This window comes from Charadrius vociferus, unplaced genomic scaffold (assembly GCF_000708025.1).
Source record: "Charadrius vociferus isolate BGI_N301 unplaced genomic scaffold, ASM70802v2 scaffold23, whole genome shotgun sequence".
Taxonomy (NCBI): domain Eukaryota; kingdom Metazoa; phylum Chordata; class Aves; order Charadriiformes; family Charadriidae; genus Charadrius; species Charadrius vociferus.
In genome coordinates, this window is record NW_009647676.1 from 490,613 (window position 1) to 509,033 (window position 18,421).

At 40.1% G+C, this 18,421-nt stretch overlaps 1 protein-coding gene across 3 annotated transcripts in view; it reads left to right on the top strand.

Moving 5' to 3' along the window:
* Positions 1-18,421, top strand: part of DTNA (dystrobrevin, alpha) — a 96,672-nt gene that overhangs the window by 907 nt on the left and 77,344 nt on the right. For all 3 annotated transcript variants that reach the window (XM_009881114.1, XM_009881113.1, XM_009881115.1), the window contains one exon: positions 4,392-4,472. In XM_009881114.1, coding sequence (XP_009879416.1) covers positions 4,392-4,472 — 81 coding nt within the window. The remainder of the gene's footprint in view (positions 1-4,391; positions 4,473-18,421) is intronic.

Sequence of the window (18,421 nt, forward strand, 5' to 3'; positions counted from 1 at the left end):
GGGGTCATCTGTCCTTGCTGTCTCCCCTCCCAACCTCTTGTCCACCCCCAGCTAACTCTGGGAGGGGGCAGGGTAGGACACAGAAAGGCCTGGATGCTGTGCAAGCACTGTTCAGCGATAGCTAAAACATCAGTGTGTTATCAACACTTTTTAAGCCACAGATCTAAAGCACAGCACCATGCAGGCTGCTATTAAGAAAGTTAACTCCATCCCAGCCAGACACAGTACAGGGACTCATGTACTACGTACTCCACTTCAGCATGTCTTTTATAGTTTCTAGTGCAGCTTTTTGTTCCCTGCAGAATAGTATGTCGGGGATGTACTATACTAACAATGTTCATACAATTCTCTTGACAGTCATCTCTTACAAACAAAACACTGTTTCTCAAGGACGTTCTATTACATATGAAGTTTGAGACTGTTACCCTGTTGCTAGATTTACCTAAGTTCTGTCTGTAATTACTAAGCTTCCTATTATTTGTCCCAACATAGTAAAAAATTACAAAACATCTCCCCCGTCTTCTGGGGGAGACAAAGATGAGCATTACTGGGACTTGAGCACTTGTGCGCATTGAAAGGCCGGGTCGGTGCTGGTGAATTAGATGTGCTCAGGACTGTTCTCCAGGGTTGAGCCCAGAGGCGACTGAATGCCCTACATCTGTGCTCCTGAGCACTCCAAATTAAGGACTGCTCATTTGGATGGCCTGCTGAGAATGGTCTTGGCCCATTCCATTGTGTCCACTAGCTCTGTTGTGCCCTATAATTATTTCAGTATCACAAAAGACTTGCGGTTGTAACTTGGATATTTCTCTTGTTGCTTGGGTACAACATCCTGCACCAGTGGAGGGAGGGGTTGTTCTTTGGCCAGAAGCAAAAAAAAAAACCAAACCAAAAAACCAACAACAAACAACCAAACACAAGAAAAAAGGATGGTGCATTTGTCCATTATCAGAACATACTGTACTTTTAATTAGAATTATAGAGACGACTTGAGCTTATAGCAGCTAAAGTCAATAGCACAACTTCTATTAACTTCACTTAGTTTGAAATATTCCTAAAACGGAAGATAATTGCTTAAGACTTTTCTGTGAGGATTTATGGTTTGTTCCCACAGTTCTGAAGGCTATTTTACTGTTGGGTTGTTGTGGAGGAGTTAAGGGGGTGTTGGGAAAATTTACAATCAGCAGTTGAGGCAAAGGAGGGATTATTTTCCCATACTGTACACAAATAGTTATTGTCTACTATTTTTTTCTTTCACATTTTAGTATTTTGACATGCTGTTTCTGGTTTATCTCACGTGTGCTTCCCTTTTCTATCTGCCTGCTTCCCTGCCTCCTCCTACTGCACATGCACACCGAGAACTGAGTTCCAACTAGGTGAAGAGAGGGGAAAATACTAAACTTTTGTGAAAAACTAAACATGTTTTAGGCAAAGAAATGTCCAGGTTGATATAAAATGCTCAATTTTGTATTTTGAGAGTCCCTGGGATTCATGTGTGTATAAAGGGTGTGCTTCACTGAAACAGAAGCTCGTCCTTCTGTCCTCGCATTCAGGTGCCCTCAGCTGTGTGCAAGCTCACACAGTCCATGTTTAACAAAAAACATGCTCTGCACACCGCATATGCTGTGGGTTGTGCGAAGCTTCTTAACATTATAAAAAAGGTAAGCTTCTGGTAAAAAGTTAAACTCCACAACCTGCCAATGTTAGAGGAAGAAAATTCATACTATAGAGGACTTTGCCAGTGTTTTAGGTTCTTGCAGTCATATCATGCTTTCAGAAAGTGGGTCATGTTCCAGACCACACAAGACAGGAAAAAAAAAAATAAAAATCCAAGTTTTCCTGCCTTTTTAAGTAGGAAACTTTTTCTGAACAAGGGATAGATGGATTTGACTCTCATTTCAGGTTTGGGCCACTGCATTATTTTCCCTGTATTTAAAGAAGTTTAGTTTGACTTTTTTGTTTCCTTTCCTTCCTTTCTAGTTCTAAATTACAAACCTTTGTGAATTAGTGTCATAATCGATATCATCTTCTGTAGAGTCCTGTGGTTAAAGCTTAAATTGCATCTTATTTCTCAAAATGTACCATTGGACGTCGAATCACTAGGCTACCCTTCGTCTTACCTGACATACTCAGTTATATGCAGACTGATGAAGAGAGTTGAAAATATACATCACTGTTGTGCTGCCAGCACATATTATGCAGCAAGAAAAAAGCAGCCAAAGCTTGCAATGTTTCCCTTTATTATTTTGCAAACTGCAAACAGCGTTACATGAGATGAGCGTATTCAAAGGAAACAGAGCGAAACACTGCCAGCGGGCAAAAGGAAGGAGAGGCCACTGGCAATCCTGTGGGCAAGTTACAAACTCACAGTCTCATTTGCGGTGCTCAGTCCCACACATCTTTCCACTTGTTTTTCAGGACTCTCCATGTAAGCGAGGTCACTTTTCTACAGAAGTCATTCGACAAATAGATTTCTGACTGCAGCAAAATGTGAATCATTCTAAAATTAAGTTGTCTGTTCCAGGGATTTATCAGCAAAAATACCTACTCCCAAAATAATAGCACAATAATACCATTCACTGTGTGTGTAAATAGTAAAGAATAAAAGCAACATTATTGCCTACAAATTTGTTTATTTAGGATTAATACTGCAACCTAGGAAGCTCAATGAGCCAGAGTCTCACTTTGCTTTGAATCTTTACACCTTCTGAAAAGGCTGAAGTTTTTTTTATAAAGGACCACTGGAAGCTTCTATTAGTAGCTTTCACTAAAGTTAAGAGGGAAAAAGTTAAATTCATTTTACTCATTGGTCCTATTAAAATAGGAAAGACTTATTGTTACAAGCATTATCCTTCCCTTTACCACTAAAGAAGTTTTCCAAAAGCTGTCAATGAGATACTAATGGAGAAGAGAAAAACCTCTGTAATTTAACAATAAAGCCTATGATGAAAAAAATAAAAATACTTTCCAGACCTGATGTTAAGTACTCAAAGGTAGCTTGTCCCAGGGGCAGATGGTGTTAAGACCGCCAACTGGCAAAAGGGAGTAGCTGGGAGCCCTGGAAAAATGGTGTGGGAGAATCTGGTCAGGAAAAGAGCAGAGAGTGGGGAGAGGAGAGTATCATCCTCATTTTCATCTCTCAGGTCAGACCACATTTTAAAAATTTGGGTCCAAAGGATGGCAGATTATTTAAGAAAGTGTGGGTGAACGATGCCAACGTGGCCATATGTACAACAGTGCAGCTGAGTGGCCAATCTAATAATGTCAAGATGAATCTTAAAGAAAGCATTTGGGAAGCATGTGTAAAAGCAGAATAGGGGCATATTCCACTGGACTTCTCTTACAACCTTGTACCTTATTTGGATGTGTTTCATGAAGACAGTTTCTTAAGAAACTCTTAGCTTTTTTTAACTTGGTACCTTGCTTAACTGAATAGAACAGGTTTTACTCCTGTTACAGGGCCAATCACAATGAAAAAAAAAAAAATTGAATGTGTTTCCATGAAATGTGTGGTACAATTAATAAGCAGTCTTGTATTTCATAAGCCATATTGTAGCTATGAGGCAGCACTTCTTTCTGTAAGACTTACCAGCCAAGGTGGAGAAAGATGGAAATCACAATCTCCTCATCTACTTTTTGAGGGGTTTGGGAAGCGTTATGAGTGGTACACAGCAGCAGGAGCCCTAAAGACACTGTGCCAGGTTCTGCCCCCATCCTGGTCCCTCTCTGCTGCACTTATATGTGAAGTACCTACCAGTCAGCTTATACCCATCTCCCGGACAGCTGCTTTGGAAATGTTGCCAGCTCTTTACGTTGGAGCAGCCAGGGCCAAGCTACATGTGAAGCGGAGAGCAGACCCTTTGAGGTCTCTGTTGCAGAGAACATACCTCCACAAAATGGAGAAAGGCCTCACAGCCTTTGCATTCTTTTCACCCCCTTCTGCAGACTGCTCTCAGTCTTTTCATTATGGTGTGGTATTGGTTCTAATTTGGATTGCTGGCAATACCTTGTTATAATCTGGCATGTCAGCTGAAGATATTTGTTATGAGCTCTGTTGTTACATATTAAAATTAGATGGAGGTTTTCCCTGCTGTTGAAGCCTGGCCAGTGTGTCTTTTAGCCTGCAGCTTGACCAGATTGTTCTTCAAAGTGACAGACACAGTGGGCTGACTGTTCCTTGCCTTCCTTCATAAAAGTCTTTTAACACTGTAGCTCCTGCCATTCCCCTTCTTTCTCCTCACCCCTCTCTACACTCCGTGCAAAGAAGATAGCCTTGAAAATTATTAAAGAGAGTCAGCTCACGTCTGCTCTTTGTTCTCTGGCTTCCCTGCTAGCAAAGATACACACAGGTCATATTCCATACAAATGTCGCTGTTATTCTCTTCCACTAGGGGCTCAAGATCTGGATCGCATTCGTTTGTCCACCTACCGAACAGCATGCAAGCTTAGATTTGTTCAGAAGAAATGCAACTGTAAGTATGTCAGTGCTTCGTTTGTGTCCCGGGGTTATTAGTTTTCCTGTGCACTCCCGAGTCTGTCCTTCAGATCAGTCACAAATGGGGACTGTTTGATTCAGCATTGCAAAGGACACTAATCGGAGTTCCTGGGCAGATTTTAAATATTAACCTGTTTATATAAGGAACTTGTCTCAAACATGCTGTTGATTCAGTCATAGAAGGATGGGTCGTGATACAGGCCACAGCTTTATTTAATAAGTACATTAACTACATTCTCCAGTTTTATTGTAAAATAACATTTGGGGACTCCAGTAAGATCCTGCAAATTAAATGCTTTGATAGCAGCTCCATGGAGAAGAAATGGTCCTCATCTATTTGGGGTGCAGCAAAGTAAATGCAATGTCAGTCATCCCCCTTTGTTCCAGAAGGCCAGCTACAGACACAGAATCGTAGAATCATCTAGGTTGGAACGGACCTTTAAGATCATCGAGTCTCTGCATGTCTGTCTTCCTCCAACTAGGCTTCATTCTTGAGAAGTTTCCCACTTGATTAGTGACTTTTTAAATGTTTCTTCCGAGATTCAGTGTTTCTTCCTTTACAGCTGCAGTTTCTATTGGCACAGTCATGCGCTGTGAACTTTAAAGAGGAAATACATATAAAATCTGTTATGGAGTGCATCCTTTCTTCTCCATCCAAAATAGCATGCAAATACTTAGAATGGAAGGTTTTGGTTTATGCATTTTACGGGACCTTTCCACACCAAGTAAAAAAAAAAATCCTAACCAGGGGAACTCTTATCAGCAGTAGCAGCAGGGAGAGGACTAACGCAGAGAAAACAAGTTTTTTTAGTCTTCATATCTAAACTAGAATGACAGCCTGGCTACGCTTGTGCTATGCACAGTGGTAAGTATGTTAAGAAATGCTCACTGCGGATAGAGATTAACTGCCCAGGAAAGAGTTTCCAGTTTTCAGGCTACATCTATCTGCGTTACAGAAATGTGTAGCTTATGCTGTCCAAACATACTGGAGAGGCCAAGTTGTGGTGGAAGAGACTTTGGGGAGTATTTATTGGGTTATTAGCTACGGAGCTTGTCATTCAATCACTTCGGCAGCACATTGCTCATGTTTTTAATATGTGTTTAGCTGAAGTGTGAATTGAAGGATTAGTATAACATTATAAGCAGGCTGCCAGACACAAAACCCAGGAGGGGTTCAGTACCTGCCCAGCAGCTGGCTTCTCCCGTTCGGAAGGAAATGCGTTGAAAAACACTATTGTGTTGTATTCGGATGTTTATTTTAATTTTTTAAATTTTATGTTTAAGAGGATGAAATTTTCACTTCATTTTCATGGTAACAGAATATAATGGGCTGAGGTGACAAAAAGTATCCAATTAAGTTGACAGTGATAGCAAAGTCGTGACACTAATTGCTTTGATAACTGCAATGAAAAACTGCAAATGAAAAAAACTTAAGGGTGCAGTATCCTCATTGTTGGGAGTGGCTGCCTGGCTAAAAATATTGGTGCTTAATCTTAACTTTCTTCCTCTTATTTAGCTGTGATCTACTTTTGTGGAACTATGGCTTCTCTTCATAGAGAACCAATACACAAGCCCTTCAGTTTGCCAGCTTGTGCCAAGTGGCTCATGGGCAGTGCTTGCCTTCTGGTTGCCATTGATAATGTAGGAGAAGCGATTTTCTAATCTTATATCAAGACTTATACTGTACCAACCTCTTCTGAAAAAAAAAGGGGGGGGGGGCTTAAAGAAAAATTATGTGTCTGAATTATGTGTCTTTTCACTGTCAAGTATAACTTGCTTCTGATTGTTTCTGTTAGACTGCTGCTATCCTAGGTGGCTTTCTCTTATCAGTGGGAAAAGAAGTCATTCATTCACCTGATATGATTTCAAGCAATGGCTGTCCAAGGCTGTCCACACTGCTGAATATAGAGCCACTGAACTAAGCACTGCCCCAAAATGGTTAATATCAGACCTCCGGCTCATGTCAGCTACTCTTTTTATTATTTTTTTTCCTACAGAAGTTGCCATTCTGCACCACCTCCAGTAGGTTCAGGAGAGAAAAAAAAAAGACATGGGAAAAAACCTCTCTGCTGCATCTGAGCTGTTTCATTTAGGAGAGAATATAAAAAAGAAAAAGCTCAAAGGCAGTTCTGCTCCACTCCCAGTGCATAGCACCTCCTGTCACTCAAGCTGTCCTTGTCTTCTTTCAGCTGTGCTCTCCTGCCCTGCCCTGGCACACCAGCCCAGACTTACTAGGAAAAAATTGCTTGCAAAGAGTGTATTCAAGGCGTTCTTTTAAAGAGCTGATTTAATAAATTGCAGGGAGCTGCTCTTGGCTACAGGCTGAAGGTGTATGAGGATGGACGCAGAGAGCTGCTTTGAGTGCCAGAAGTGGCTGTTCCAAGGAAAGTGGAGCACAGATTTTATTAACACCATCTTTTTTACCGGAAGGTGCCTATTAGCATAGACAGGCACAGGGTATCATTTAAGAGGCAGCTATGTTTATCAAAAACAATGCACTATTTGTTTCTGCTGTCTTTAATGCAGACACAGACACAGGTTTGTTTCCTGGCCTCCCTTTGTGAATTCTTCTCTCCATACAAAAGGGTGTTTTACTGAAACCTTCTGGATGGGTTTTACTGGTGAAGTAAGCAGTAGCCTTCATATTCTAAGAGCCATTCTCTCATGCAGCATTTCTCTTTAAACTAGTAAACTGTCTGGCCAAAGATTATAGAGGAGGTCACAGTTTACCACCATGTACCAGAATACCGCTACATACGTTGCACTTTGAGTACTAACACTGTCAATCAAATTAATTGCTCCATAGAATTACTTCATTTTCACAGGAGGAAGACTACTTTAAAGATATTTAGCAAACAGTCTTCAAAATTACAAATATGTGTATTTCTGATAACTCTATAAAACCTTAGGAAAACTACTGTGCATGTGAAAAGTATAAAAATCTCTCTGAGCATTTAAACCAACAGATAGTTTAAATAAAATCAGCAAAATGAGAAAAATCAACATCAGTCATAGCAATTATTTGTCAAACAGGATAGAGTTGAATCCAGTCCAGCATCATTCTTCAGAGAAGCAAGAAATTCTTAACAATTCTGAAAGTTATAAGTATATAAATTTTAAAAGGCTGCAATAGTATCTTTCAAGAAAAATTTCTTCAAATTTAAGCATTCCCCTTTGCCTGTGTTAATGCTACAAATAAATAACAATAACATTTAAAATTATTGTTGGCACACCTCTGAATCTGCTAAGTACCCAAACATGGGATGCAATATGTGACAAAAATCCCAAAAGCAAGAGACGCACAAAATTCTAAATGAAGGAATCCTAAAAGCTGGGAAGCTTTGTTAGTGCAGCATGAATATAAACTCATTTTACGCTTCTGTATTTCTGCTGACAATTTCTAAAATTGGAAGTAAAGAAAAGAGAAACTCTGTAGGTAATGTAGGTGCTTTTCAGGATGCGATGGGTATAGGAGGAGACGATTGCAGACTATGTGCATGTTACTTTGCCGAACTCCTGTAGCAATAGACCTGTTGCAATAGCAATAGTCTTCTCTTGGTCATAAATACTAACAAGATGTATCTACAAGATGTAGATACCCTTTCTGTAAAAAAATAAAAAATCAAAAAAGTACTAAGGAAGTCTTGAGAAGATCTTGAAATTTGGGCATGAGCAATTCCAAATGAATGCCAGGAGTCTTGGACAGATGGACCCTGGAGAAAACACTGCTGGTGGTTGCAGCATCTTCAGATCTCAGAACATAAAGCAGGAGCATGTGAGCTGACTGTGACTCCTCTGGTGGATCATGGTGTTGGATATAGTCTTGGAAATAGCAGCACCCTGATCATTTGAGGTTAAATTTCATTATTGGGGATAATAAAAGCAGACAGGAAGCAGGTGCAGAAACCTGATCAAACATGCTACATGTTTATTCTGGTCTGTACTGTACAAAATGTACAAAATGCGAATAGCTGACTTCTTCATCATCTAAATTTTCTAAATATGTTTTGAAGGTGGCCCTAAATAGCTCATACTGCAAAAATCAAGGAGGGAGATGGAAAAACTACAGGTGAGCACTGTGAGGTCTGCAACAGTTGCAGAACTTGAAAACCCTACAAACCAGTGTTGCTCTGACAAAGTCAAACATTAGGATATTGTCCTTCACTCCTACCTCCAGTGCATCGGAGCAGGTTTTGGATCATCCGATATACATTCTCACCCTACTGACTCCCACTCAGCTCCCCTTACCACCAGGACAGTGCCGTCTTGACAAGGTTGATTTACAGCTGTTTATCCATAGCATTCAGACATAGAATCGCAATAGGCTTATCTAAAACAAGACATGAAAGACCAATGACAGCAGTTGCACACATCTCTCAACATTCACCAGTATTCAGGAACTGCCAAAAAGCACAACTTGCAGTTATCCCCAGTGATCATTGTGCATTTGGTTTATTTTAATATTTGGTTTTCGGTGAATTTATTAAAACCAAATTGTTTATACCAAAAAACAAGCTGAGATGAAATATCGTGTTCACATGCAAATTCCCTCTGGGCTATGGTGGCAGCAGCAGTAGAACATAACAACATATTGTAATCAAAACCATTATACAGTTAGACATCACTCACTAATACAGAACTGTACAGCTGGAAAAATGGCTGTCCTTGATGAACTTTCCTGAATGTGTTGTGAGATTCTTCTATGACTCTGGCTGCAAAAAGCAGAATTTGCTGATTTCCCTAGATCGGAATAAATCATTGGCAGTTGAAAGCTTTAAGCCCTGCCAGTGATAGTAATATGGGGCTTAATTAACGCAGACAAAAAGGGAGCTTGTTTCTCTGGCGTTTTAATCCCAGCACCTTAGGGTTTCAGCATCTTTGTTTCTCCCTTCAATATTCTTCTGCGTGAGTGATTTTTTTTTTTTGCATTGTTTTGTCTTATCCAAGTTGTGGCACAGCTGGTTCCACATAGGGAGCACAGCTGCCATGACTGTGGTGGAGACCTTGTGAACATCCAGGGCAATCACCTCCACCTCCACCCTGCTCTTCCTCCCACATCTTCTGGGCTTAAATAGTCACAGCTGAGGCATGTAGGTATGTCAGCTTAATTTCCATACATGCTCTTGGGTGCCTCTCTGATCTGATTTGCCTTTTGACATTTGTTTTAAGTTAGAATAATTTCTCACCCTCCTGAAATTTAATAATTTCCCACTGAAAATGAATGACAGTTATTGTAAACACACTATTTCTGGATGCTTTTAATAAAGCTTTTTTCCGTCTGTACTCTTATACCTTCTGTAACACTACAGCAAGCTGCTGAAACTGGTTTTGTCCTAGAAACTGACAATTTGGGTATCAAATTATCTGAGATCAGCCTGTGTGAGCTACTGGCCCCCATCAGGATGGCAAGCTCTTTTTAAAAATTATTTGATTAAAAGTAAATAAAATTACTGAGGTTTGGTTCTGTTGTTTTTTTTCTATACTGGGCTGACACTAAAAATAAATTTTATCCCATCCCGTTCAACATGCCATTCACCACAAAATGAAAAGTCACGGTATCTGATACTTGTAGTAAAAGGAAAGGATATGAAAGTCTCAATTTCACACTGGAAATGGTGCTATGACCCTTGTGTCATCCAGTGGCTGAGGAAGTCAAGAAGAGATCCAGGTTCAACTTTCTCTTCTGCATGACAAAATATGCGCTGATTTTACATATCCAAAAAAGTTCGCTAAACACAAAGCTGGAGGATATGCAGAAGTGTTCCATTCTGTCCTGCTGATACTTAACCACCAAATCTTCATCTTTATATGTTAATTGATTTAGGAACTGGCAACTGATTGTCTTTACTTAAATGAGACATCTTGCCACCATAGTATAAAGCCATTCTTTCTTTGACTCAGCAAATATTTCTTTTCTCTAAAGTGAAATGGAGTGCAGAAGAAATACCTGATGGTGGTGTCCTCATTGTGCAAGAATCCCATGAAGATCCCTGCCATGGCAGGAGTAATTCATTCTCAATATCCTGCCTTTTACTTCTGAAGGACTGTATAGCCTGTGCAATTTTGTGCTTGCCCCTCATCCTTTTTTTTTCACAGAATTCACAGAATGGTTAGGGTTGGAAGGGACCTCTGGAGATCATCTAGTCCAACCCCCCTGCCAGAGCAGGGTCACCTACAGCACGTTGCACAGGACAGCGTCCAGGCGGGTTTTGAATGTCTCCAGAGTGGGAGACTCCACCACCTCTCTGGGCAGCCTGTTCCAGTGCTCCACTAAAGGCTGACCATCAGAAACAGAGCCACCAAATTAGCATGATTACAGAATGGTTTAGATTAAATAACTTAATCCTTCGTCACTGTAGGTTTCCATGGTTAGTGCTCTGTTCTCATTGTTGGTTTTTATCATGTTTTTTATTCCATCTTGGAAGCAATAAAGCACGAGATAGATTCAGTCTGGGTCACAGAGCAATCAAACTGAATGACAAGCAATGTTGCCTACTTGAGAAGTGCAAAAGGTCTGCTTGGCTGCAATTTGAAACATTATTTCCTGGCAAAACAATCTGCCTCTTGAATTTGTGATCATGGCATTCTCATATTATTTTAAATCCTCAGTGATCCGTCTTCTAATGAAATTTGCTTTAAAATCCTATAACTTGGGAAAAAACCACACATTTTTAGTTCTTAGTTTTATTCTTCTCTGTTCACCATCTTGGATACTGTATGATCTGATTATTATTGTTATTATATAATTCTAAAGGCTGAAAATATTAGTTGTGTTCTTTGTTTTCTATTTCAACAAAAGCTGAGACCTCTAGTCATTCACATGTCTCCAAGAGATATAGCTTTAAAGAAAGAAAAAGCACTCTATATTACAAGAGTCATGATACCATTGTGTAAGTTACTAATTTGGGTATCCTGCAGTACTTGAATAATGGAAAGAAAGATGAGTTAATGATTTTAAAAACTTTTTTGTTCCTTTGTCTTTACCAAAGACTTAGAGACTAAATGCTCCTGAAACTGCTAGTACCGTTCCATATGGGTTTCCAGGCAACTATGGGGAAAGGACGCATATATTATACATTCTGCATTATGCATCAATTATTTAATCAAAAGTTCAAAAGGGCTTGATTTAGCATATTCCCTGCAGATGAATCCTTCATAAGGATTTTAGTCTGTAAGTGTTCACTCACAGCACAATATCCTGAAATGGGTTCAGATTTTCTTTTCTTTTCCTTTTAACTGTGAAAGTTTATTAATATACTTGACAGATCATAATAGCTGTTAGAGAGCTGACATATAACCTGTATATCTGGCATGTTCATTGAGGGACTACTATCCAGCCTTTTCTTCAGTGTTAGCATGAAGTGGACTGTTATTACTTAAAGGGGTTGTGGTATCTGAGATGTCCCTGAGTATTTGCGCTTGAAGGCTGCCACTGGAAGCCTGTCTCGTACAAGATTCATACAAGAACTATCAGTGGACGTTTAGAATTCATTTTAATATCAAAAAGAGTAAACCAAACAAGGATATAGATCTGAAACTCTCACATTTTCTTTTCCTTAGAGGTGGATTTTTCAAACATACCCATGATTCCAAGTGGCTCCTGTTAAAAACTGAGTTGCAGAAGTTTGTCAGCTAATATTATTTTGCCCTTTACAGAGGACAATGACCAAATTGGCGTCCTTTGAGTCAGAAGTTGACAGACACACAGATTAGGCCGCGTCCCAAGTATACCTACACGCTGCCCTCTGCTACACAGGTGGCTCAGCCCTGCCTTGATGCAGACAGCTTTTGTAATTGGATCATAGCTGAAAGTCTCCTCTTCCTGACTTCCCGAACTCTGCTAAAACTGCCATTCACTGTGCTATTTCTGATGGCTTTCCTCATGCAGGTTTACAGTTGGACAGTCTGTTCAGTTCCCCACTGATGTCTCTGAACATCTGCTACCGGTAACAGGCGTCAGTCCCCTTTGTCTGGCAGGCTTTGGATTAGTTACCCAAAACCAGAAAGTTTGTGCATCTTCTTTCACATTGGTCCGCCTAATGCACATTTCAAACAGAATAAAATAAATTATTATTAGCTTAGTACTCTTCTAGACAGTCTAAAAAGTGCAAAATATATGCAGACATACAGTCTTATGCGAACAAATGATATCTTGGTGATAACAGGATTAGTGTATCTTCTGAGGGATCCTACTTCTTCACCTGGGAGCTTTTTCTTTCACCCTCTTGTTTTTCCCCTCAAACTGTGACTGTGTTTTAAGTCACCTTCATCATTTCCCTGTCCCCTCTTCAGCTTCATGTCATTAGTTGTGGCATTTGCTTTATCTCTGACTTCTCTGCAACCCTCCTTCTCTTGGCTTCTCCCTCCTTCCCTGTTATCCTCTTGGCTCCAAGCACCTTTCTTCAGGCAAACCCTTTCTTACACTTGAGCCTTTGTTCCCTTTCCCTGGGCTGTTCTGGTCTGTCCTGTTTGGGTATTTTGCTGGGCCTGTTCTGATGTCACACCAGCACCTCCATAATGTGCCAAAGTGCACTAAGCGGTGTCATTTAATGCCTGTTGCATGGTGATCATTCTCTTAGTTTTTTGCTGTATGGCAACATGTTTATGTGAAAAGGCTGGGGGGGGGGATAAGAAGTCTTCCTCGGAGCAGATATCAGTGAGTTTGTTCTTAGGGAGCTTCAGTCCATCATCTTGAACCAGCCCTAGCTCCGTTCTGGACTCAAAGCACTAAGTCTTGAGGAGCCATGCATGAGCTCAGTCCATATGTGCTTTCTGTAGAGAGTAATGGACTGTTTTGATGTCCTTGCAGAAAATTGTTTTCCTAAGAAGCTGCAGCATTTGCCCTATGTGTGTGCTGTAGCATTGCATTCAAAGTGTCCTTCTCCAATCCGTCTGCTGCGTTGGGATTTTTGCTGAGGATCTTTTGCCTTTTTCTGGTTTTGATGCTGTCTTTCAGCTCTGGACAATGAGTAGGGACTATGCAGCTTTCCTCCACCTTAACCGCACAGTCTGCACCATCTTCCTGCCTAAACAGCAATCTCTGCTGCAGCCTCCCATAGATGGTCTGATGTCTCCAGCCTTTCCTTGTTCCCTTTCAGTATCCATCTCCAGTAACTTTTACAAATAAAACTGCTGTGGAGCCAGCAGGGATGCTGGCTGTCCATGTTCTTAGCAATTATGGGCTTCTTCAGGGTGAAGACAGCAAATAGTCCACAGAAGGACAGTCAGGGTGTGGGGCCTGACATAATTTTTAGTATAAGTCTCTCCTTCTGTAATTCCCAGAGTGTATTTCTCCATGTTCATTTGTTTTCAGAGTTACATCAAAAGTGAGTCTGTGTCCCTCTAACAATATAGATCAACTTCCTAACACCTGGAATATTCAGAGAGAAGCTTTAGCTTAACTGTTATCTCATATTTTTATCCCCCAGCTGCACCTAGGATTATTTTCTGTAAGTCTTGGTGGAAGAATTTGTACAGCAGGTATCTGGTATGGTAGGACAAATTGTGAGAACAGGAGATGTTGGCCATAAAAATAATTTCCTGCTTTTATAAGTGTGAAGAGACCTCACAATATAATGTCCTCAGTGTGTGTTGTTATTAATGCAGTTCTGGGACTCTACACAATGAACGTTCAGCTTCCTGGCCTTAATGTTTGTGATATACAATGGCTTTACAGAAGCAGTTTTCCGTGTGCTGAATTAAGGCGTTTCTAGGCTAAATTCAGACTGAATTGTATCTGTGATACTGTTGTTGACCTCAATGGATTTCTAGCAGGGTATTTGTGAGCAGTCTTTGGCCCTTTACTGTGCAAACTGTGGGCTAATTCCAGAAGTCCCGTCTATGCTCAGCCTTTTCTTTGGTCCATGTGGATGGATAGATGGATGTCTCCTTCCCTGACAAAAAGTAAATTGAAAGTAACTCTGTTGAACTCACTGACATTACTATGGCACGAAGGAAGGAATGAATCTGTCTCTCGGTGTATATTGTTTGTGGAGGTTGAACTCAATTTCTGATAAATGAAGCCGACACTAGTATCATACTGCATCTCTTGTAAAGGTGCTGATCTTCCCCGAGTTTAATTTTCCACACTTCATTCATCTATATTTTGCCTTGAAGCTCTTATTTTGTCTTGGATTTGCAGGATATCTTTAAGGATTGCATGTGTTAAATAAAGGATGACAGATAAGTGGCCATGTACATTGAGACTCTTACTCCATCTAGGGGCCCTGACAACATCATTAAAGAGCTTCTGTCACACAGAGGAGGAAGGACAGATGTGTGGGACTGCACCTAAATCCCATTTATCTGTCATTTCACATTCTGCCGTCTTGTTTCCTTTCTCATTGTTGCTGATTGTTGAGCTATGTTTGTGTCAACTAGAGCTTTTCTCCTTGTCTTAGCCTATTCCTTATACCCGTTTCCTGAAAAGATGTGAAGTTTTAGTGTGTGATACGGCAGATTGCTGCAATGGGAGCCACTGCAGTTGCCTTCTGGTACTGGTGTTCTGGTTACAGCCGGGGAACTGGAGCACGGTGCGGGTCTTGCAGCAGACATTGCTTTGAATATGAGTAATGGCAGGAGGGCAAATGTGGAAATACTGTGTGAACACAAAGCCAGAGTTTAGTCAAATATTCTCTACAGTATGTCTGAATGAGATATTGTCTACTCAAATGAATGTGATACAAAAAAAAAAATGGATCTTCCAGATACCAGGATCTATCTCTCCCTATCTCAAAGCTGATTATAGCTCAGATCCCAAAAGATTTTGGGGCAAATAAATCCTGATTTTTTTCAGTGTAATAGGTCTTTAAATACCTATGAAAGCTTGAACCTATGGCAGTAATTAGCATCTCCATTACCAATCCCAGCAAAAGGTTAAATAAGATTAGAGTCTGAACTGTCCTTATGATTTCAGGCATCAGATGGTTTTTCACCAAAGTCCTGCATGTCACATGAATGTCCTATTTCATAGCAATGCTCTCGCTCTCAACAGCTGATGTTGATATCGGGATTTTGTCCCAGAAAACCTCTGGATTGACCCAAACTCTTCAGAAGAGAGAGGCATATGCCATCGCTCTTTAGTGTCTCTCTTCTGTTCTGGAGGTGAAAAATGCAATTCCGGTATCAGTCAGTTTACCCAAGCATTAAGTTCAGCTTAAGTATTTCTCTAATTATTTTTAATAGATGAAAACATTATGGGCCAAATTCAGCCCACACTGCATAAGAAATTATTTAAATTAATAGAATAAGGATCAGCTTAAGAATATGCATATATGTAAAATATTACATCTTTTATATTCAAGGAAATACACAATTCATGTTTCATTAGTGTTTTGTACCTTGTGTTGCTGTTTACGGTCTTGCCAACCCTAAATGATTAAAAAAAGAAAAATTACAGAAGACAAAATAACCATGGGTGAAACTGAAAAACAGGAGATGGGCCAAGAAGGGGTTTTGTCTTCAAGCAATTGTAGATGTATATATAATATGTGCTTATTCTTTTTCATTGACCTTTGTGATATGACTGAACCTTAAAGGTTGAGAATGTAATCTCAACTTGTTTCCTATAGCCATGAGGGAAGAAATTGTCACAAAGAACTGTTAAAGAGTGTATTTTATTATCATCTCAAGCTATCTTTTAAAGAAAACAGGAGTTAATATGAGATTGGGGATAATACTCTATATCCTTAGAGCTGGTAACACATACCGCTTCAAAATTAATGAAAAATACAAATAACCCAATTTGTTAACATTTGCATTCGCTTTACACTTGCTTTTTGCTGGTAACTGTGCCAAAGCAAGCTGTAGTCCTCTTGTGGCATGAGGAGGTTTTTAGGGGGGATAGAGGGAGCTGGCAGTGGTTCTATCAAAGGAAAAAAAAATGAAGTTATTTAAGAAAGAAAGATGTAGTATTAGTCAGACTTGGCATTTGAAGAAACATACTTCTGGTGGAGATTTTATCACTGTAATAAGGACATTCAACATGAAGACATTTTGCCCTATCATATGTGATTGCCTGTATAGGACATCCACACCTCCAAATCTCCAAGCACATAGTCTTTATTCATGCAAATACATAGACAAGGCCATTTTCTGGAGACAGCCGTGGGGATGCACAACCTTTGATTTGTGTTATCTCGTTTGACGTTGTGCCAGTAGAGAGTTAAACTGTGTGCTGCATTTACTAAAATACACCCAGTAGTGCCATCCTGTGGTCAGGACTGTGGCTACCAGAAGGCTTGTGCACCGTCTGCCGCCTGTTTTCCAAAAGCTGGTTTGTCTTGGAGTGTTACACACAATCTGAGTTGTGCCAGGCTTTAAAATTATGGTTTTCTTCTCATCTGTTCACTTATTTCTGAACATCTAGTTCAATCTCCTAAATAGGAGTGGTGGGACATGGCTTTTTCTTTTCTCTGCAAACATTTTTTGAAATTCTTCATAATTCTGATTCTGTCACCAGATCTATAACAGAGAAAACTTTGAAAATCAACTCCAGATACAGCATCACCCAGCCTTGGAGATGTCTTTTGCCACCTTTTGGGTGTGCGGCCGTGTTTTCCTAGTATATGGTTTGCTGTAATATAGTACAGAAGAGTTATATTTCATTAAAAATTTGAAATGCTGTAATTTTACTAATTGAAATATGAACTCAGATATAAGGCAAATTGACCTTATTTTAAGAGAAATGAGAAAGCTGTTCTGTGTCATGCGTATTTACTGACCAAGTTTTGTTACCCCATGTCTCCATGAATTCTTTGGCTAATTTAAAGCTGACACTTGCAAAATCCATTTGAAGGAACTATTTAGTCAGATTGAGGCCGGATTGCACAATGCCTCAGGTAAAGCCTTTCTCATTAAAATAGTATTGTGGTGGAATAGCAAGAATAATAGAGATGCATAATCTAGGAATACCATTGTTTGTTTGGGGGGGGGGATTTATAAAGTTTCTGGCTATGGAACACAGGTAGCAACAGGTCTGTTATTTACACATTGGTCTTTAATTCGTAAATATGCTTAAATCTTAATCCAGGAAAATTATGTCTAATCAATGGATTTAAGCTATGCCATTTATTAGCAACGGTGCAGTTTTAATTGATGGTTGTCATCAAAATATTAACAAGCTTGGAGTTAGGGGGTTTTATTATTTTATTTTATATATGTCATACTTCATTCAGCATTTTGAATAAATTATTTCAAAGTGTGTTCAAAAAAAGGAAATACTTTCTCAGCATCTGTGTGACAGGTAGATGACAAGAGTTTCCCAGCCCAGCACTGCAGGGTGCATCGCCCACCGTTCCTTTTGCAGAATCAACTGTCATTAGTGCTGCTCCTTGGGGAGACTGATGGCCTCTTCTGCCACCCACAGAGAGGCCTTCAGGCTTCACTTAAATATAGATGATGCAAAATAGGCAGGAAATGACAGCAGGGGGACGGGATGGGATGGGACACGACGACACACTTTTATTGTAAATTAAATTTATGCCAAAGAGAAGGATTTTACTGGACATCTGTACATAGTCTTACACCTTGGTGGATTTGTCAGGTACCATATTAAAAGTAAGAAGAACATATTTCAGTGTATTGTTATCCTAATGGTTATTCCTCATTAGTAGCACTTGGTCAAGGTGATAGACGCTTCCAACAGGCCACGTTTGTTTAATGTGCTGGAGTGATCAGAATCTCGGAAGGAATAACTCTTTTTTCCTTCTGGGCAGAACAGTGGGTGAGGACCCAAGGATACAAGCCCGGGTATGTGGACAGGAGAACCTTTAAAACATTTCCCCAAAACTTGCAGTGCTTCAGTTGTCCTCATCACGTCCTGCAGATTTCGAGACACCCAGCAGCCAGGTTTGGCAGCCGCTCAGAAATGTCTCCTGTGCGGGCAGTGTGCAGCTGGCCAGCATGTGCATAGAGAGCCCAGCTCCT